We start from the raw sequence: 22,035 nt of genomic DNA, 5'->3' as shown, positions 1-22,035 counted from the left end.
ATGCCCTCCAAAACATAACCTTACTTTCCTACCAATGTATGACAATATACAATTTGTACTACAAAACTCTGAAGATGAAACCACCTTGAAGTTAACATGTAAAAGGCTCCCTACATTAAAGCAGATGATTAACATTAACAACCCTGATTATTAAGCTAACACCTTCATTTTAATCAAAAGTAAACAAAAGGAAATAATTTTGAATAGTTTTGTCAAATGAACTGCATCCTTAACAGTTATTTTGCCAAAAAAAAAAAAAAGAAGAAAAAAGGACTATTTTTGAACCTAAGTCATCTTACATTTTAAAGTATGGAGTACACTGACTATAATTCTGCACTCCCTTCACAGTTTCGGTTAAATGTCAACCTACCAGCAAGGAGAAGCTCCACAGCTGCCAATTCTCCAATATCAAAAAGGTCACTGAGAATAAAGGCTTCTTTAATGAGCTGTTCAGGAAGAAGTCGGGTTCCCTGTTGGCCCTGGATGGCAACTCCCTCTGTACTGGCTTTCTGGACCTTCTCATGCTGCTGAACATTCTTTGGCTAGAATGATAAAACTCTAATCAAGTAATGAAAATAGTACATCGGAGACAAAGTCCTAAAGCATTGTCTTCAGCAATTTATACATGGCAATGCAGCCTAGTGACAGGACAGAATACTTCACATCACTTAATCTAGAAATGGAACTTTATGACTAACATCTTGTATTACTTTTAACTTCTCAATTCTACTACTAATAGTACCTAAACTGTTTCTGCTAAACTGAAACACACAAAACAGCTTTGTCCAATTATATGCCTAAAATAAAGAAAATTTTTTTACGTTCTTCAAATTCTAACAAATGGGCATAGGAATTGTCGAATTACTCAGTAGAGTGAGCCATACTTTAGATGTTTGTCTTATTTCCTAAAAAAATTCGACTCAATAACTGAGTCAACTAAATAACTGAGTCAAATACCAGTTGGTCAAAGCCTAATCCTAGCTACTTAGAAGGTGGAGAGCTGAAGATCCTTATTTAAAGCCAGCCCAGGCAGAAATGCCCAGAAGACTCTTATCTCTAATTAGCCAGCAAAAAAAGTGGGAAATGAAGTTATGGCTCAAGTATTGCGCAAAAATAGCTAAATGTGAGAATCAGGCCCTGAGTTCAACCCCACTACCAGCACACACAAAAAAAAGTATTCAAGTATTAATTTTATAGTGTATAGTACAGAATTATCAAATAGATTACAAATCTAAAAAGTTTAGGTTGAGGGCTGGGGATATAGCCTAGTGGCAAGAGTGCCTGCCTCGGATACACGAGGCCCTAGGTTCGATTCCCCAGCACCACATATACAGAAAACGGCCAGAAGCGGCGCTGTGGCTCAAGTGGCAGAGTGCTAGCCTTGAGCGGGAAGAAGCCAGGGACAGTGCTCAGGCCCTGAGTCCAAGGCCCAGGACTGGCCAAAAAAAAAAAAAGTTTAGGTTGAGGGACTGGGAATATGGCCTAGTGGCAAGAAAAAAAAACTGACTACTATTTTATGATTAAAAAGAAAAAATGATAATTGTTCCTAAGAAAAATTACATTTTAAAAGAAAATGAGTGAGGTTGGGAATGTGGCCTAGTGACAAGAGTGCTTGCCTAGCATGCATGAAGCCCTGGGTTCGATTCCTCAGCACCACATATACAGAAAAAGCAAGAAGGGGTGCTGTGGCCCAAGTGGCAGAGTGCTAGCCTTGAGCAAAAGGAAGCCAGGGACAGTGCTCAGGCCCTGAGACCCAAGCCCTAGCACTGGCTAAATAAATATATAAATGAAAACTGAATCACTGGAATAGTTTAAGAGCTCACTTGCTCTTTCAATCCCTTAGAAGAAAAAGAAGAAACAAATCTAAAAAGCAGAAAGAAATTTCTTACTGGATTTCTGAATAAAGAGATGAAATCAGGTTTGTGTTTCTTCAAAATCATGTCAAGAAGGTGGACAGCTTCAGGTTGTCTTCTCCAAAGGGCATTTCCGACCGTTTGCCAAATGTCTTTGTAAGGACCCCATAGGCTAGCAGCTTAAAGAAAAACATAAATAAATTAAGTTCTAAATAAAACATATACGTAGATAATAATGTAAGGCTATCATCTACTTGTTAGTCACTTTACCAAATTAATATAATAGTTTATTACAATTGTTAAGCAACAACATAAGCATGGTTTCTAACTTAACGTAAAGCTAAATAAATCCAACTAAACTGAATATGGGCTGAGCCTGGTTTTACCTTATGAGCTATGTGACCTAGAACATGAAAAATCACCTCCTTATGTATAAAATAGGAGTATCATCCACTCCTAAGGCATGTAGGTTTTTAAATGAGATAAACTAGGTAATTCAAGCATTACCCTAAGCTTTCCGAGTGCATTATTACAACACCCTATGAGTTTAGTACTATGTTGTCCAATTTTGCAAATGGAGAAACTGAGGAAGAAAAGTCAAAATACTTACCTAAGGTCACATTAGATAAGCAGAACTTGAACCCAGGCAGTCTGCCCTAACCACTAGGTTAAAGTATACCTGTACATAATACTTGGAAAGTGAAAATGTTTCAGATGAATGTAGGTATGTCAGAAATATTTGCTAAAGAGTATGGTGAAAGATGAACTAAAGATCACATTTACACAAGCTGAAGCAACTATGACTGAAATAAGTTACATTTGCTTACCTAAAAATATTTATACCCTATGATAAATAGTAAGGTTGAATCACAGAGAATTAAGAGAATAAATCTCAATCTTTCAAAAGTTGAATGAGGGGCTGGGAATATGGCTTAGTGGTAGAGTGCTTGCCTAACATGCATGAAGCCCTGGGTTTGATTCCTCAGCAACACATAAACAGAAAAAGCCAGAAGTGGCACTGTGACTCATGAGGTAGAGTGCTAGCCTTGAGCAAAAAAAAAAAAAAAAAAAAAAAAAGCCACAAACAGTGCTCAGGCCCTGAGTCCATATCCCAGGACTGGCAAAAAAAAAAAAATAGGGATAGGGACTGGGAATGTGGCTTAGCGGTAGAGCACTTGCCAAGCATGCATGAAGCCTTGGGTTCTATTCCTCAGTTTCACACAAACAGAAAAAGCTGGAAGTAGTGCTGTGGCACAAGTGGTAAAGCACTAGCCTTGAGCACAGAGAGGCTCAGGGACAGAGCCCAGGCCCTGAGTTCAGGCCACAGACCAGCAAAAAGAAGAAAAGTTGAGTAACAGAACCCATGCTTAGCATGTGTAAAGTCTTAAGATTTGATTTGAATACAGAAAACACAAATCAAGTTTGGGAGATCAGAAGTACATAAATGCTACCAGAGTAAATGAAAGGAAGCACCTGAAGCTCAGTGGTAGCATGCTTACCACGTGCAAGCCCTGAAGTCAATTCCCAGCACCAGGGAGATCAGGCCATGAAGTGATCTATCATGTCTTTGAGATGGGGATGAAAGAGAATGGGACTCAGCATGCATAACTCATCCATATACAGAGAGCTCATCCAAGTCCCTGGTTGTCTCGCCAATCTTCTAATTTTTTTGTTGTTGTTGTTGCCAGTCCTGGGGCTTGAACTCAGGGCCTGGACAATGTCCCTGAGCTTCTTTTGCTCAAGGCTAGCACTCTACCACTTGAGTCACAGTGCTACATCTGGCTTTTTCTGTGTATGTGGTACTGAGGAATCGATCCCAGGGCTTCATGCATGCTAGGCAAGCCCTCTACCACTAAGCCACATTCCCAGCCCTTCTGATTCTTTTTTTTTTTTTTTTAAATAGAGTCTGTCAACCAGACATGATGGTACACACCAATAGTCTCAGCTTTGGGAAGCTGAACCAGGCTAGGCAACATACTAAGTTCCTATCTCCAGACAACAAAAAAATACAGCCTTATCACATAAATTTCCAGTGATGAACATGCTAACAAACATGAATACCTATGCAGATATAGCTTACTTCTGTGTCTTTTCCGAGTTTCATTAGAAAATTCTATTAATGGGACCTAATGAACTCTGGATACACAGACAAAAGTCAAACTTCTGGGCTGCTAAAATGATTGACTGTCCTTCAATCTTTTCTTTCTTTTTTTTTTTTTTTTGGCCAGTCCTAGGCCGTGAACTCAGGGCCTGAGCACTGTCCCTGGCTTCTTTTTTGCTCAAGGCTAGCACTCTGCCACTTGAGCTACAGCGCCACTTCTGGCCATTTTTTGTATATGTGGTGCTGAGGAATCGAACCCAGGGCCTCATGTATATGAGGCAAGCACTCTTGCCACTAGGCCATATTCCCAGCCCGTCCTTCAGTCTTAGTTATTTCCCGCAGTCCATTTTCTTGGCCCTTTAATGGTACAGAAAGAGTAAGGTTCGAGCCTAGTATTTCAATGCAGATTGAGCAGCACTAATCTAAAAAGTTGGAGCCCCAATGTAATGCTCAAGAAGTTTCAGACTTTGGGGGCTGGGAATGTGGCTCAGTGGTAGAGTGGTTGCCTAGCATGCATGAAGCCCTGGGTTCGATTCCTCAGTACCACATAAACAGAAAAGCCGAAAGTGGTGTTGTGGCTGAAGTAGCAGAGTGCTACCCTTGAGCAAAAACAGCTCAGAGACAGTGCTCAGTCCCTGAATTCAAGCCCCAGGATTGGGGAAAAAAAAAAAAAAAAGAAGAAGAGGAAGTTGTTTCATGCTTTAAATTAGGGATGTTAAATCAGCAGTCTGCACCCTTCTAAAATAAAAACAAAAAAATCCTACAGTCTCAAACACTTCTGGTCCCAACCAATTTCAGCTAAGAGATGTTCAACCCGTAGACCTGACAAAATGAAACTAGCAATGTAGAAGAATGGTGTCTGATGAGGTTGTACTAGAACAGAGAGTATCAGAAACAAAGTGAAAGCTAATGGAAGGTAAGGGGAGTAAAACAGCTGGAAAAGACCCATTGGAAGCAGAGTCAGAATGGATAACCGAATGGCACAGATGTAAAGGGAAGGTGTCATAAATTACTGTGCAGCTCAGTTTAGAGCATAAAGGATGTCAACTCTCTGGTACTGGGAGAGGAAAAGACTTCTAGGCAAATGAGAAGCAGGTCTTACCACAAGTATTTCAGAAATCTGATGAATGGCTGACATATCTGTAATACCAGCATCCGGGAAAGCCAAAGCAGATCAGCTGGGGCTGTATAAAAAAACAAGTGCCAGGACTGCCTGGGGGTGCACAATGAGAACCCATCTCACCCTAATAGCTACCAAAGGTTTATTCTTGGGGCTGGGAATATGGCCTAGTGGCAAGAGCGCTTGCCTCGTATACACGAAAAGCCCTGGGTTCGACTCCCCAGCACCACATATATAGAAAACGGCCAGAAGTGGCACTGTGGCTCAAGTGGTAGAGTGCTAACCTTGAGCAAAAAGAAGCCAGGGACTGAGTTCAAGTCCCAGGACTGGCAAAAAAAAAAAAAAAAAAAGAAAAAAAGTTTATTCTTGGCTTTTAGCATGTTTACTACACAATAGGCCAGGCACTGGTGGCTCACGATTGTAATCCTAGGTACTCAGGAGGCTGAGATCTGAGGATAGCAGTTCAAAGCTAGCCAGGGCATGAACCTCCCAGAGACGCTTATCTCCAATAACTACTCAAAAAAAAAGGGGGGGGGGGGAGTGGCACTCTGGCTCAAGTGGTAGAGCACTCACCTAGAGCAAAAGAAGGTCAGGGACAAGTCCTAGCCCGAATTCAAGCCACAGAACCAGGAGAAAAAAAAGTACACATACACATGTACACACACACACACACACACCAGGACTTATGAAGAACAAATGTTCTTAAATTACACATATTTTGCACAATAAGCTAAGTTCAGTGAATAGTAGAGAACGTTCCTTCTCCCCCTTATTATGGAGGCAGCCAATAATACATCAAAATACACACATACACATACACACACACACATCATATCATATATACTGGAATACTTTACCCATCATTAACATTAACAAAGGTTTTTAAATTTGTCCAATTTTAGTAAATACCTTTTTAGTGACTGATTATAAGTGAAAAGTTATTTTTCTAAAGCAAATGTTTATTTTTAATATATGGCTCACTTTCCTTTAGAATTCCATTTTCCTTATGTTTTCCAACATTTGCAATATAACTTATTTTCACAATTATCCAGCACATAAGGGGTACTCGTGAGCAGAGAATACATGGGAAAACATCAATCACACAACTACATATAACTATGTTATCCAACTGTGTACATGCCTTGTCCCAGGCAAGGCAGCAAATAATATGGTCCAGAAAGAGAAATCAAGGGAGGGAAGGACTCAGAAATGATGATTGGGCTGCAATTTCAAAGATAAAAGTGGGAGTTAACTGAGGGTCAGGAAGTAAAGACATGTTCCAGGAAGAGAAGACAGCAAATGAGTTCCCATGGCTAGAGGTAACTCTACACTGTCAAAGAATGGAAGAAGCCAAGAACAGTACAAAACAGAGGTTGGGAGAGGAAGGCAACTGCCAACTCTAGACAGGGCTTTCTAGATCATGCTCAGGACTCTGGTATGTACCCTAAAAGACCAAGCAAGATGAAGACTTAAAACACCTACCAGACTTCATGATAAACAAGAACATGGCCATCTTATTAAGAGCTGTTTAGAAAGATAGAATCAGGCTAGAATGGGTACAGGGATAGAAGTATGGAAATGGAGCAGTGAATAGTGAAAAATCTTATGAAAGGTCTGGCTGTGAAGAGGAAAAAAGGGATAACAACTGAACCAAAGCAGGACAGGTGGGAGGGGGGGGAGAGAATGAGAGTTAGGTACATAACTCAAGTAGTAAGTCACCTGCCTAGAAAGTCCAAGGCACTGAGTTCAAACCTTAACACCACCAAAATAATTTTTTTAATAAATTGGAGCAAGAGACAGAGAAGGGGGTACCAAGAGGAAAATAAAAGGTAAGGTGTACCTTAGGTAAGAACACAGAAGGAATCTGGTTCAAAAGGGTGCAAATGATCTAGGTTTGTTGGCTTGTACTTTCTCTAGGTCAGCTGCAGGTTAAAGGTCTGTGGAGCACAGGTCTGAAATAGTCACTACTGAAAGTGGGACAGGACTGACAACTATCATAGGACTAACTAGCCATGTTAATAGCTACTCACAAGCCTCTCAGAGTATATATTGCAGGAATGATAGCTGTCACAATACTAATGAGTCATGTAGCTTGAAACTCAAAGATCAAAAAAACTCTACAGCTTCTTTGGGTTTTTTTCTTTTTTATAACTCTAAGACATTTGACATTTTTTTGTTGTGATAATAAGAAATGATGTCATCTTAACTATTAAGTGTGCAGTAATGTTAAATATATTCATATTGTTTTCCAAGGCACCTTTGGACTTGCACCTTGCAAAAATTAAACTATATCCATTAAACAAGTACTCCCATCTCCCTCTCCTGTTTCTTGAAACTATCATTCTATTGTTTGCCTTTGGCTACTTACACATATTTCATATAAGTAAAACTATACAGTATTTGTCTTTTGTGATTTGCTTATTTCATTTAGCATAATGTCCTCAAGATTCATTCATGTTGTATCATATGTCAGGTTTTTTTCCTTCTTTTAGGCTGCATAATATTTCTTTGCATGTATATGTTTTGTGTGTGTGTGTGTTTCTGTATGTGTGCCATACACAGTCTTGAACTCAGTACCTCAGTGCTATCTCTAGAGCTCTACCACTTGAGCCACAGCTCCACTTCTGGCTTTTTTGGTGGTTAACTAGACATAAGAGTTATTCTTAAGGAATCAAAGCCAGGGCTGGCTTTGATCTATGATCTTTAGATCTCAGCTTCCTGAGTAGGCAGAATTACAGGCATGAGACACTGGTGCTAAGATCTACTCTAAGTCTTTATTGTACAATGCATAGTCTTAGTCATTATTGTACAATGTATCCTCTTTGTAGCTGTTAACGTTTTTTAAATCTTTTCCTTCAAAGACTTGTTCAATAATTCATAAGTATATGCCAAATAAATGTACAAAACAATAAGACTGAAGCCTTGCTTTTAAATTTATGTAGTTGGGAGGAAGGGAAAGCAATATGGAGTATTACTTTGTATTATACTATTTTATTATATATAATACAATACATAGTATATATTTGTACAGTACATATTTGTATATTATACATTACACCATATATAATATTATAATACTGTTACCATTCTTCAATTAGCCAGAAAGATGCCAGATTGGAGGTGTGGCTCAAATGACAGTCCAGAAGAGCAAAGAAAAGAAATCCATGTGAGAACTCTCTCAAGGTCCAGAGTTCAAGTCCCGGAATCAGCACGGAAAGATGGAGAACCACCTCTACCACAACGATTGTTACAAAGACATCATCTGCCAAAGAGATCTTCTAACCCGCCTAAGAATTTTAAGTGTATCTCCATCAAGGGATTAACATCCTAAGCAGGAAATTGGGACTTCTCCGCCCTAGACAGAGACACAGGTTTTCTGGCGTCTCTGCCTTCACAAGCAAGCCAGCAACCAGTACACCATAGAAATTGTGACAAAGTGTGTGTGTGTGTGTGTGTGTGTGTGTGTGTGGTGTAAAATCACCAAAAGGCGTTCTGCCTCCCTCTAAGATCAAGGATGGAATCACACACGCAGAATTGGGAGGCATAAGCTGGGTCCCCGAAACAAGCAGGGCAACACACACACACACACACACACAGGGCAACACACACACACACACACACACACACACACACACACACACACGTCGGGTTCTCGGGCCTCGCTGCGAGAGATCTGCCGAGGCTACACACACACACACACACACGCAGGGCAACACACACACACACACACACACACACACACACACACACGTCGGGTTCTCGGGCCTCGCTGCGAGAGATCTGCCGAGGCTCCTGGAGGAACCCGAGCTGCAGACATAAAGGAGCGGGAGGGTGGGAATCCAGGCTCCGTCCCGGCCGAGGCGGCACGGCCGGCGCAGCCCGCGCAGCCTCCCGGCGTGGACTGCAGGCCCACTCGGAAGCTGAGCGCCGCCGCGCGCCATTCAAACTGGGCAGGGGCGGGATTCCAGGCCCAGAGCTAGGGGAAAGCAGGCGCCGCGCACACAGATGGCGGCCGGGACCCCGAAGAACCTCACCGCCCCGGACCCTTCCCTTAAAGAGCCGGCCATCGCCCTGTCCCATCCTTTCTCTAATGCCGGGCCGCACTCACCCGAATTTACCGCCAACAGCGTCGCCATCTTGGAGGTGTACTAACGGAGCCCTCCGGCCGCATGGAGGACCCAGGAAAGGATGAGGCTGCCCACAGTGACGCCTGAACAGAAAGATACCCCCGACGGCCCGAGGGAACAGCGCACGCGGCCGACCCAAGGCAAGGAAAAGACGCCAAAGATGTGCTCTACGCGACAATCGTCTATTTTTCCTGGGACCATTTCCATTCACTTACATGAGAGCAACCCTTCGGAGATTCCAGGCCTTCGGGAGGACGTCACCGTGCAGTGCATGCTGGGACTTGTAGTTTCTCTGTAGCGGTGAGCGAAGGTTAAGTAAGGGGAAACTTTACTTTAGTCCATGGAATAGTAAAAGGTATTTTACGACTAGCTGTTAAAGTGAGGACAGCAATAAAGTAAAAGAGAGAGAGAGAGAGAGATACCCACTGGTGAGCAAATGCAGTCATCATATTTGATCTACATTAGGTAAAAAGGAAAAGATGAGGGAGGACACTAAAGGGGTGACATTCATCATGATGCATTGTATTCACAACCTTACTTCTGGAATTGAAAGCCCGTTGTACAGCTACTTAATAAAAATAAATAAATATTTTTCAATGAAACCTAATTATGAGACAGCTTAACTCAAAATCATTGTCTTCATTTCTAATTAAATCTTATTGATGTTACTCCCTTCTCTTGAGATTTAAATTTGCTAAGTGTATTTTGCCATCATCACTACATAGAGCAAAAGAAGCCATAATGTTTACTATATAATTTTCAGACATCTACATAATGACAGTAATAACTACCCAGTTTCAGCAACATGACCTGTTTCTTTCCCTGGCTTTCAACATAGGTTACTTTGAAGCAAATTCCTGACATTGAATTTCATAATTGTTACCAGAAATAATGATGAACAGCCTAGTGGGGAAGGCAAACAATTGTTAACAGACCAGATGGGGAGGGGGGGGGGCGCCTGTGGCAAAGGGAGCTGGCTCTGCCTGCCCCTTACATCCTGAGTTTATGATGTCTCAAAAAAAAAGAATTTGGGGGGCTGAAAATGTGGGTTAGAGGTAGCGCTCTTGCCTTGCATGCATGAAGCCCTGGGTTCGATTCCTCAGCACCATATAAACAGAAAAGGCCAGAAGTGGTGCTGTGGGTCAAGTGGTAGAGTGATAGCCTTGAGAAAAAAGAAGCTCAGGGACAGTGCTCAGGCCCTGAGTTCAAACCCCAGGACTGAAAGGGGAAAAAAAATTTTTTTGAGGATGCATTAAGGCAGAGATCAGAAAGCTTAAAGCAAGGGAAACACACACAAAAATAGTACACAACCCTAGATGGGTGCGGATACATCTGGTAACAGGTATAGTGAATGCTCTAATGTTATCCATATCTATAGTTTTGGTTTTTTTTAAGATTGGGGATTGGACTCAATTCACCTTAGGATAAGTGCTCCCCTTTGATCTGAGACCAAGTAAATTTGGCCATTCTTGCTGTTACACTGTTTTATCAATTGGGCACAAAGGTTTTAAGGCTGACTTGCTTGATAAACTTGGGACACTGATGTCTGTGCATCCCTTCAAACAAAGGATAAAATCTGCCACACACATCCTTGAGTTATTTTTTTCACTTGTTAAATTTGATTTGCTAATCTTCAAATTAAAGTCTAATTATCATCATTTACTGTAAAAAAAAAAAAAAAGAGGCATTTATTAAGAACTTTAAGTGCATTGTCCATGGTGGGGCAGTAGTAGTTCCAACTTTAGTGAGGCAGACACTGGATTGCAAGTAGGAAGCCAGCCTGAGCTTCACAGTGAGACTTTGTCTCAAACAACTAGGGCTAAAGTTAGAGTTCAGTAGAACTTAGCTTACCTTATCTGTCTGGATTCTCTCCCTAGCATCACAAAAGGGAATTTTACATCTGGCCTGAGGGTTCATGCCTGCAATCTGAGCTACTTGGAAGCCAGAGAATAGGAGGATCAAGGTTCCAAGCAAGTCTGGGCAAAAGAAGGTGTTGAAACTCCATCTCAATGGAAGAAGTTCGGTATGGTGGGGCATACCTATTACCCCAGCTACAAGAAACCCAAAATAGGTAAAATCACAGCCTAGGTACATACCAAGGCAGGAAGCAAGACTTTATTTTAAAAATAACTAGTGAAAAACAAAAAAACAGAAGCCTGGCTCGGCAATCAAGTACCAGCCTAGCCAACACAAGGCACTGAGTTCAAACCTCTATACTGAAAAGAAAAGCAGGGAGAGTTTTATGTGCATTGCACTAGGAATATATAGCTCAGTGTTAGATATTCTTAGTGTGCTGGGAGATGACATCCTAGAACGAAAAACAGAGAGAAGAATGTTGGCGGTGTATGGTCAAGGACATGAAGCAAGAAGATCTCTTGTTCAAGGCCAACCTGAGCTATAAAGCATGACCTATCTCAAAAAAAAAAACTTAGCAAGACCATATTTATCTATTTAATGTTGCAAAGATAGATATATTTTATGCATTTGATGGAAAGATAGATGATGGGTAGATGGATGGATGGAGAGATAGACACACAGACAGACACATTATCTCAATCCTTACAAGTTTATTGGGAAGATACTATAGCTACCTATGTCAGAGATAATTTATGTCCCTTACAACCTCATTTTATTTACTGTCCAATATTCTTCTGAATATGGAAAGAAATGGGGCTATGTTACCATTTGATTATTAAAAATCAGAATCATGCTGGGAGCTGGTGGCTCACACCTGTAATCTTAGCTACTCAAGAGGCTGAGATCTGAGGACTGTGGTTCAATGCCATCATTTGTTTATGAATACTCATCATTCTAGCTACTTTAGGAAGCTATAAGAGGGGAGGGGGAGGGGGAGGGGAGGGGGGAGGGGGAGGAGGGGGAGGGGGAGGGGGAGGAGGAGGGGGGAGGAGGAGGAGGAAGAGGGGGAGGAGGAGGAGGAGGAGGGGGAGGAGGGGGAGGAGGGGGAGGAGGAGGAGGAGGAGGAGGAGAGGAGGAGGAGGAGAGGAGGAGGAGGAGGAGGAGGAGGAGGAGGAGGAGGAGGAGGAGGAGGAGGAGGAGGAGGAGGAGGAGGAGGAGGAGGAGGAGGAGGAGGAGGAGGCAAGAATGTGGAGCTGAGAGTCTAGCACAGTTTTAAGTGCTTGCCTAGAAGGCATGAGGGCCTGAGTTTGAGCCCCTGTACTTCCATCCAAAGTAAGGGAAAAAAAAAGAGGAAAGTGCAAAAAAAGAATACCATTCCTTTAAGTAAATGTCAAGTAATCCAATATACATTTGGTGAAACGCAAAAGCCACTAGTGGTTTGTTTTTTTTTTAAGTCAAGGCAGAAACCAAGTTATTGTATGTAGAGACAAATGCCAAGTAACAGTATAAGTGGTTTTAAGGAGTGAAGGGATCTTTCATAAAGTTTAGCATGAAAGACAGGATATTGAGCAGAGACATGACAGGAAGTAGCATTTAACTATTTTTTTCTTTCTCTGCACAACTATTACAAGCTTTCTCTCTACACACTCTTTCAGCCCACACACTTCCCTCTCAGTAGATCACTTTGCTTTCTATGAAGGAACTCTTTTACTTCCAGCAACTCCCCCTCACCAACATCACACTCATTAGCATTCTCTCTGCACTACATATTCCTCACTCCTTTGCAATTGGAATATCATCATTCATCACCCATCTTGAAACTGGTCTCAGTATAGCAATTGGAAAATTCCTGGTTTTATGAGAAAATGTGTCCTCTGTGAATTATGAGGCATCACTACTCCTTATTTTCTTTCCATCTTTCTGCTTCTTTTTTGTTTCCTATGTAGAGTTCTAGTTATCTTCCTATTAAATGCAATAGTTCCCTTGTGGTCATCACCAAGTGCATTGTTTCCTCTGGTAAATCCCATGGATTTTCTCTACAACTTGTCTGCTGATAAATTATATATTGATACCTCTAGTCTGGTCCTCTCTCCTAAGCCTCGTATTTGTATATCTGACTGTCCATGCGTTATCTCTATAGATTACCACTGAGATATCTCAAAATCAACTGTCCAAAACCTTAAGATCACTACTCCAAAACTCTGCCACTGAGATAGATCAAAAGGGCCTTGTTTTCCTTGGGTCACTGGGGCAGGAATTTAGCACTATTGAGTTTTGTTAAATACTATTAAGTATTGTTAGAATTGTTAGTTCTGTGACAAGCATTCATTTAGTCTTTACTGTAAATTCCCTTTTAAAGCTTCCTATGAGCTGGGAGCTGGTGACTCACACATGTAATCCTAGCTACTTAGTAGGCTGAGATCTGATTATCTGAGTTTGAAGCCAGCCAGGCAGGAAAGTCTATGAGACTCTTATTTCCACTAAATTACCCCCAAAAATCCAGAAATGGTGCTGTGGCTCAAGTGGTGGAGCACTATTGAGCAAAAGAAGTTCAAGGACAGAGCCCAGGCCTTGAGTTCAAGCCCCAAGACTGGCTCGGACACATACACACACAGAGACAGAGCTTCCCATGAATGATAAAAACTGTCAAAGATTAGAATAAGATATTCAAAATCAAGCTATTGACAGGCTCTTCCTGGCAGCCTTTAGTGGGGAATTACCAGCCACGTATCCCTTTGTTAGCAAACAGATGTACTGTTCACATGACAGCCCTGCTGTTTTGGACAATCACTTTGAAGATACTCCATGGGACTGCAGAAAATCTATTCAACCACAACTAAAGATATGCTCCAGTCATAACCACACCAGACAGTTTGCACTGGCCTGAAAAATCAGCGCTCTAATAAAGATAAGCCTTGGTGAACTCTAGGTATCTTAGGTAGCTATTTACACCCAGGTTTTCTGGTGGCCCAGAGAAGCCTGTGATTGATTGGTACAGATCAAAATCCTTCATTTGCATGAAGGGTTGTGCTGCAAGATCCATACCCGGTGTTGCAACATTTGGGCCACTAAAAGACTCCTCTCCAGTGTTTTTATTCTTGCCTACTTTTGCTCTATTTATAATTAGTAAGTAGCTAGCTGGTAAAATGAAAAGAAGACAGCAGACATGGCAGAATGTGGTAGCATCTATGAAGGTGTTCCCAGAACCAGTGGTAGCGATAGCAGCAGTAATGGCAAGAGGAAAGCTGATGAATTTCAGGATAGAAATAATGAGAATGAGAGGTGGTGAGATAATTAGGGATAGTAGATATATACACAAGGTATGAGAAGGCAGACAGCCAAAGTGGGAGAGACCCAGAGAAAGAGACACACAGAGAGATTCAGATGGTAATGAGCAGAGCAATAAATGTCCAACTTGAGCACCCAGAGCCAAAATCTCTGGCTTCTAAAGCCTGGAGCAATTGGTCCCTGTCTTTCAGAGACTATAGTAGTAAGCTTATGGGTTTTCCAGTGCAGCCCCTAAGCTATGGGCATCCAAGAATCTGAGACATGCAACATTAAAGCCAATTCCTCATCTACTCATAATTTCTATCCAAGTAAGTAAAAGGACTACAGCCACCTGTATGCAAGGAGTCATTCTTCTTTTAGTTCTAACTCTTATTCATTATACCTCAAAACTATTTCTGGAACTCTTTTTTTCTTCCACTACCTATGCAGTACTCATATTCTGAGTACTTTTGCAATAGTCTGCATTCTTCCTGATTTCCATCTCATCCCCCTCTCATGTATTTCTAAAGTGATTTTCAAACATGCAAAGCAGGTCATGCTCTTGTTCTAATCAAAACTTCTCAATGATATTCTATCACCTAAGAGTGTCAGTTGAAAACTTCTTACCAAGGCACTTATATGATACTTCCAGGCTTAGTTCAAGCTGCTTCTTCAACCTCATCTTCCTTTCTCTTCCTCAAGTACTTTTCAACCATTCTGAACGATTTTTCATCCTCCTGATTGAACATGCTTTCTTGCACCACGTACCAATGCCTTTGTACCTGCTCTTCTATCTCCCTGGAATGTTCTTCTTCCTTCCTTCCTTCCTTCCTTCCTTCCTTCCTTCCTTCCTTCCTTCCTTCTTCCTTCCTTCCTATTTTTCTTCCTTGGTTCCTTCCTTCTTTATCTCCTTCTACCTTCCACAGGAAGGAAAAAAAATAAACTTCTACTTAAGATTACTTCTACCAAGGGCTGGGGATATGGCCTAGTGGCAAGAGTGCCTGCCTCGTATACTTGAAGCCCTGAGTTCGATTCCCCAGCACCACATATACAGAAAATGGCCAGAAGTGGCGCTGTGACTCAAGTGGCAGAGTGCTAGCCTTGAGCAAAGAAAAGCCAGGCACAGTGCTCGGGTCCTGAGTCCAAGGCCCAGGACTGGCAAAAAAAAAAAAATATATATATATATATATATATATATATATATATACTTCTACCAAGAAAATTCTCTCAAGGGCTTAATTTGTGAGTATTAATAAATGTTTAGAGCTAGAAATATGGCCTAGTGGTAGAGTGCTTGCCTCGCATGGCTTCGATTCCTCAGCAACACATATATAGAAAAAGTCAGACGTGGTACTGTGGCTCAAGTGGTAGAGTATTAGCCTTGAGCAAAAAAGAAGCCAGGGACAGTGCTTAGGCGCTGAGTTCAAGCCCCAGGACTGGCAAAATAAATAAATAAAATAATGTTTAATCTTATACAAACTCTTTTAGAAAATAAGTGCTTCAAAGAACATTTTATAAAACCATTATTAATCTGATGATAACAAAGCTATTATAAGCAAAGAAACTACAAACCCATATTCCTCATGAACATAGATCCTCAAAAATCCTTATTAAAGCTACTGAAAATAACAAAGAAGCTGGGCACCACCAGTGGCTCATGTTTGTAATCGTAACTACACAAGAGGCTGAGGTCTGAGGATTGTGGCTCAAAGCCAGCCCAGCCAGAAAAGTCCATGAGACTCTTACCTCCAATAAACTACCCAGAAAAAGCTGAAAGTGGTGCTGTGGTTCAAGTGGTAGAGTTCTAGCCTTGAGTACAGAGAGGCTCAGGGACAGCTCTGAGGCCCTAAGTTCAGCTCCCAGGACCAGAAGGAGAAAAAAAGCAAAGAAAATCAAGCAACATATGGAAAAGATGTCACGACTAAGTGGACCTTAAAAATTCAGTTTAGGCAGCTTCTTTTCAGTGAAGAGGGGACTAACACTTACTAATTCAATTTTATAAGAACAGTAAAAAGCAAAGTGCATTTTACCCAGGTATATTACTAAGTGAAATATTCAAAGTTGTCGGTCTAAGTATTCTCTCTATGGCCATTGTGACAGTTGTGAATCTAGTTTTTTTGTGGTTTATTTCTTTTGTTTTATTTATTTATTTATTTATTTATTTATTTATTTATTTATTTATTTTGCCAGTCCTGGGGCTTGAACTCAGGGCCTGAGCACTGTTACCTGGCTTCTTTTTGCTCAAGGCTAGCACTCTGCCACTTGAGCCACCGCGCCACTTCTGGCCTTTTCTTATAAGTACCATGTGCTAACCGATTGCACCACTGGAGCTCCAGTTCTGGCCTTTTCTATATATGTGGTGTTTAGGAATCAAACCTAGGGCTTCATGTGTATGAGGCAAGCACTCTTGCCACTAGGCCGTATTCCCAGCCCAAGTTCTTTAGCTCTACTTTTCCTAGTCCTTCTAGTATTGTTGGGGTTTTTTGTCCTTGTTGTTGTTTGTGGTGGTGGTGGCTGTGTGTGTGTGTGTGTGTGTGTGTGTGTGTGTGTGTGTGTATGTGTGATACTCATGATCAAACCTGGGGTCCTGAATGTGGTAGAAAAGGACTCCAATATTGAGCTACTTTTGTTTTCAGAACAGATTCATCCATTAAACCGTGTGGTCATTATTTAAGTTGATAGTTTATAAATGATTGCACTATTGGTTTCACTCTCATTATTTGGAAAATTAATTGTTTAATAACTCTTGAAAAAACTTGGGGGCAGGGAAAGATCTTCTTCCTTTCACCTATGATCTTCAGCTATAACTATAAATAACATGGCTCAATAAACAGTTCAGTGAGTGAACCTGGGAATATCAAATGAAAAACTTTTAATTTCTTTTTTTTTTTTTTTTTGGCCAGTCCTGGGGCTTGGACTCAGGGCCTGAGCACTGTCCCTGGCTTCTTCCCGCTCAAGGCTAGCACTCTGCCTCTTGAGCCACAGCGCCACTTCTGGCCGTTTTCTGTATATGTGGTGCTGGGGAATCGAACCTAGGGCCTCGTGTATCCGAGGCAGGCGCTCTTGCCACTAGGCTATATCCCCAGCCCTAATTTCTTAATTCTATGACTTTTTGAAGTCTTGGTCACAATTTAACCAAGTATTCTTCTTTTTTTTTTTTTTGCCAGTCCTAGGCTGTGAACTCAGGGCCTGAGCACTGTCCCTGGCTTCTTTTTGCTCAAGGCTAGCACTCTGCCACTTGAGCCACAGCGCCACTTCTGGCCATTTTCTGTGTATGTGGTGCTGAGGAATCGAACCCAGGGCCTCATGTATACGAGGCAAGCACTCTTGCCACTAGGCCATATTCCCAGCCCCTAACCAAGTATTCTCTTGTAGTATTTTCAGTAGAGTTAAGTAAGGAATATGGGGATGGGAAAAGTACAATAGTAATAACCACTACTAGCTCTCAAGACCTGAGCTCAGATATAGAAGGTAGTACTACTCAGCACTATATGAAACAACATTTCTACTTAGAGCTAATCAAAACAAGTTGCTGAAAAATGACAACCCAATCAGGCATGATGGCATGTAACTAAAATCCTAGCTCTTAGTTGTACAGGCTGAGGTAGGAGGATTTCTAGTTCTAGGCCAACTTGGACTACATAGTTTCAACAACCCCACACAGTAATTAAGTAAATAAAACGCAACAACAATAGCAACAATAAAATAATGACCCAAGTCTCCTTAGGTCAGTCTCTATGAACGAACCATCTGGATTTTGTTGTTGTTATTATTCTAGGGCCTTCTACATGCTCTTCCTGAGCCATGACCTCCATCCTCAATCTTGGTTTTTCTTTACCTCTGACTGTAACTGCATTGTCTCACCCCAATTTGTTTATGGATGGGTGACCAAATGGAGCTCTGAGAAGCAGTCATGTGTTTGCTGTGCAGAGGGACAGCTTGGTTAAATAGGGAATGGAGCCTTTTCAGAGGGAAACCTCACTTCCAGAGCTCCTCTGACCACTTCAATGAGCTGGCTGTGGTCATTTAGCTCCACTTACAAGAAAGTACATGAGGGGGTAGCCTCTAATCTCAGCTATGTGCAGGGCAAAGGTGGGAGGAGTTTCATCAGGCTACCTTCTGTCTGTAAAATAATTATGGCAAAAAGAGCTGGGTGTTTGGTAGGCCATTTGTCTTGTTAGTACAGAGCTCTGAGTATTATGAGCTGTTGAAAGTATTATGAAATCCCAACACCTTAAAAGATAGATTAGAATGTGTGAACATCTTGTTAATCTCTGTTGATGTTACAAAATTGCTTTACAGATTTTTGTTGTTGTTGCTGTTTGTCCTTTTTGAGACAGGGGCTCATTATGTATCTCAGGGTGGCCTTGAATTCATGATTGTCTTGCATCAGCCTCCCAAGCACTGGGATTACAGGTTTGCAGCACCACGCTGCCAAGTTTAAGACTCAATTTACCTTGTAACTAGACAACACCGATTCTTCAACTTTCATCAATGTCAAATATGAAAAATTTTAAATAAATGTCATTTATGAATATCTTTTTTTTTTTTTTTGCCAATCCTGGGCCTTGGACTCAGGGCCTGAGCACTGTCCCTGGCTTCTTCCCGCTCAAGGCTAGCACTCTGCCGCTTGAGCCACAGCACCGCTTCTGGGGGTTTTCTGTATATGTGGTGCTGGGGAATCGAACCTAGGGCCTCGTGTATCCGAGGCAGGCACTCTTGCCACTAGGCCATATCCCCAGCCCTATGAATATCTTTTAACAATATTATCTCTGGCTAAGGGACTTGCTTAGGTATAAAGCACTTGCACAGTATGTATGAGGCCTGCGATCCATCCAAGGGTGGAAGAAAAGAGAGAGGGAAGGAGGAAGGAAGTGATAATGTCTCATTTCAACTTGTACTTTTGGTTACTGTTGAAGTTTTTTAATTTGTTCACGTACAATTACTCTTCCTACCCTACATTTAAAAGCATAATTCAATAAAATATAGTACCTTAAAAAGGACATAGTAATTTTCTAACAAACTGTTTATTTTATAGGGTCTCCAAAACTATGAACCCAAAATGGGACTACATCTAATGCTGACAGGATATCTTAGGTCAAAACTGTGCTGGAAGCCGGATGCTGGTGGTTCATGTCTATAATCTTAGCTACTCAGGAGGCTGAGATCTGAGGATCGTGGTTCAAAGCTGGCCCAGTCCCCATGATGCGCTCATCTCCAAGTAACCATGCAAAAACCAGAACTGATGACATGGCTCAATTGGTAGAGCACTAAGCCTGAGCACAAATTGGCTCAGGGACAGCGAGTGCCTAGGCCCTGAGTTCAAGCCCCACAACTGGAGAAACAAAAACAAAAACAAAAAAAGCTGTGCTGAAAAAAACAGAACGTATGAGTGCCATATTTATTCACCATGTTGACTTTGGAATTAGTAGTACAAAAAGGAATCACCAGATCATAATTTCAGGGAAACAGGGCTAATAAAATATTTCCGTAAATCTTGCTTTACTATTTGCTATGAGTTAAGCTGTGATTTAAAGATAAGCATTTAAGGAAGCACAGCATATTCCAGATAGAAGTATATCTCTACCAACAGTTTAGGAATATCCAGACATTTCCCTAGTGGCATTTTGTAATTCTTTGTGTGTTGCATTTTTCCAGTAACAAAGACCCTAGCCTGCAGCCAGAGCTATTCACCCCCTCAAAATTCTCTGAACAAAATTGCCTGGATCCAGATCTCTATTTTTAACCTCGTTGAAAGTCTTTGAATAAATCACTTCATCTGAGTGTGGAAAATGTGCCCTGAGCTCTGCATAGTTTCAATTATATTATTCTATTGAGGTAAATTCAATTCAACAAGCATTTATTGAGACCTCCCACCATAAAAAAAAAAAAAGAGGTCCATTGGAAGTCACAAATACAATCACACATAGCCACGGGAGGCCAGATACATGTATTAGAGAATGTAAAGATACAGTCTCTACGTGACATGGTAGCACATAAAGCACATGAAAAGCCAGATAAGAGACAGGGAAGATCTTTCTGGTGTTAGGAGCTCATATCTATAATTCTATCTATTCAGGAAGTTGTGACCTTGAGGATCTCTGTTGGAAGTTAGTCTGATCGGAAAAGTCCAAGAGATTCCATTTCTAATTAATCCAGATGCTGGATGAGAGGTATGGCTCAAATGGTAGAGCACGAGTCATGATTGAAAAGCTTAGAGTACAGGGTTGAAGGGGAGAATGAAGGGTTTTTCAGAAAGGAAAAGGTAAAAGAACAGAGAAAAGAAAGAAAATCAGGTAAAAGAAAACCCTAAGTTTTTCCTATCTACAGACTTATTGTTCTCAGTAACTGAAGCTCTAGCTAGGCTTGCTAGAGTGCTAGGATAAGATAAGGAATACAGCTTTGCAGCAGATGGCCAAGGATTCACTGGGCAACACGGATGGTCCATGGAAGTGCCCTGTTCTACAGAAAACTGGATCTAATATTGTAACAGGCAAATGCATGTGGCTTAATTCCTAAATGAGTGAATTATTATGGGACACCATGTCTTCCTCCACGAATCACCTTATTTTTCCTCATAATATCTCAATAAATGAGGATTTGTTATTCTTCCATTTTACAGATGAGAAAAGTATAGGTCAGACAAGTCAAGACAGAAAATGACACAGCTATAGAACTGACTAACCTAAGTGTCTGTTGCTCTTTCTGGAAGAAGAAAAGCCGCCCCAAAAGTATTCAAGATGCCAGAGTTATTGGTGCATGCAAAAACTCCAGCTTCTAGAATTTATCATATTTCCAAAAAAAGTCCTAAAAGCTAGACTGATAAAGAGGGGAAATATTTAGTTATATCATTGATTTAAACTAAAGATACATAAAAATTATGATAGTTTAAGGCCTGAGGGTACAGTTTTGTGGTACAGTGTTTGCTTAGTATGCATGAGGCCATGGATTCAATCCCCATTACTTCCAACATCCCTAAAGGAAACTCAAATTATAAAGCTTTAAAATGTTTACTCGGGGTTGGGAATATGGCCTAGTGGCAAGAGTGCTTGCTCCATATACATGAAGCCCTGGGTTTGATTCCTCAGCACCACATATATAGAAAATGGCCAGAAGTGGTGCTGTGGCTCAAGAGGTAGAGTGCTAGCCTTGAGTAAAAAGAAGCCAGGGACAGTGCTCAGGCCCTGAGTCCAAGCCCCAGGACTGGCAGGAAAAAAAAAAAAAGGTTACTCATCTTGGACTGGGAATGTGGCTAAGTGGTAGAGTGCTTGCCTAACATTCATGAAGCCCTGGGTTCAATTCCTCAATGCCACATAAACAGAAAAAGCTGGAAATGGCGCTGTGGCTCAAGTACTGGAGCCCTAACCTTGAGCACAGAGCTAGAGTTCAGGGATAGAGTTCAGGCCCTGAGTTCAAGCCCCATGACTGGCAAAACCCCCAAAAACCATTTACCCATCTCATGAACAGGAACATCTTTAGCAAAGAGAAACTAGGCAAAACCAGCTACATCAATATTATACCACATGTACTTATTGTATAATAATACTTAATACTCACCACTTGGTTGGCACTTCTCGTAGTCCAGATATTTTGTTTTAGGTGGGAAAACATATCTAAACCTCACTATTCTCCCAGAAGCAGATATTATTGTAACTCCTATTTTAGGGCCAAGGAAATCTAAGGCACAAACTGGTGAAGCAAGTTGCTCAA

At 41.3% G+C, this 22,035-nt stretch overlaps 1 protein-coding gene across 2 annotated transcripts in view; it reads right to left on the bottom strand.

Moving 5' to 3' along the window:
* Nup205 (nucleoporin 205) overlaps window positions 1-9,312 on the bottom strand; it is a 71,543-nt gene extending 62,231 nt beyond the window's left edge. Inside the window, exons 1-3 of one of the 2 annotated variants that reach the window (XM_048340280.1) lie at window positions 9,183-9,312; window positions 1,890-2,032; window positions 371-542 (exon numbers count right to left, since the gene is read on the bottom strand). In XM_048340280.1, the coding sequence (XP_048196237.1) occupies window positions 371-542; window positions 1,890-2,032; window positions 9,183-9,210 (343 nt within the window). In that variant the 5' untranslated portion in view covers window positions 9,211-9,312. The remainder of the gene's footprint in view (window positions 1-370; window positions 543-1,889; window positions 2,033-9,182) is intronic. The other variant, XM_048340281.1, reaches the window with a different exon arrangement.
* Window positions 9,313-22,035: the final 12,723 nt, after the last annotated feature.

Source organism: Perognathus longimembris, chromosome 2, assembly GCF_023159225.1.
Source record: "Perognathus longimembris pacificus isolate PPM17 chromosome 2, ASM2315922v1, whole genome shotgun sequence".
NCBI lineage: Eukaryota > Metazoa > Chordata > Mammalia > Rodentia > Heteromyidae > Perognathus > Perognathus longimembris.
The sequence above is the reverse complement of the archived record's forward strand: the minus strand, read 5'-3'. Positions and strand labels throughout refer to the sequence as shown.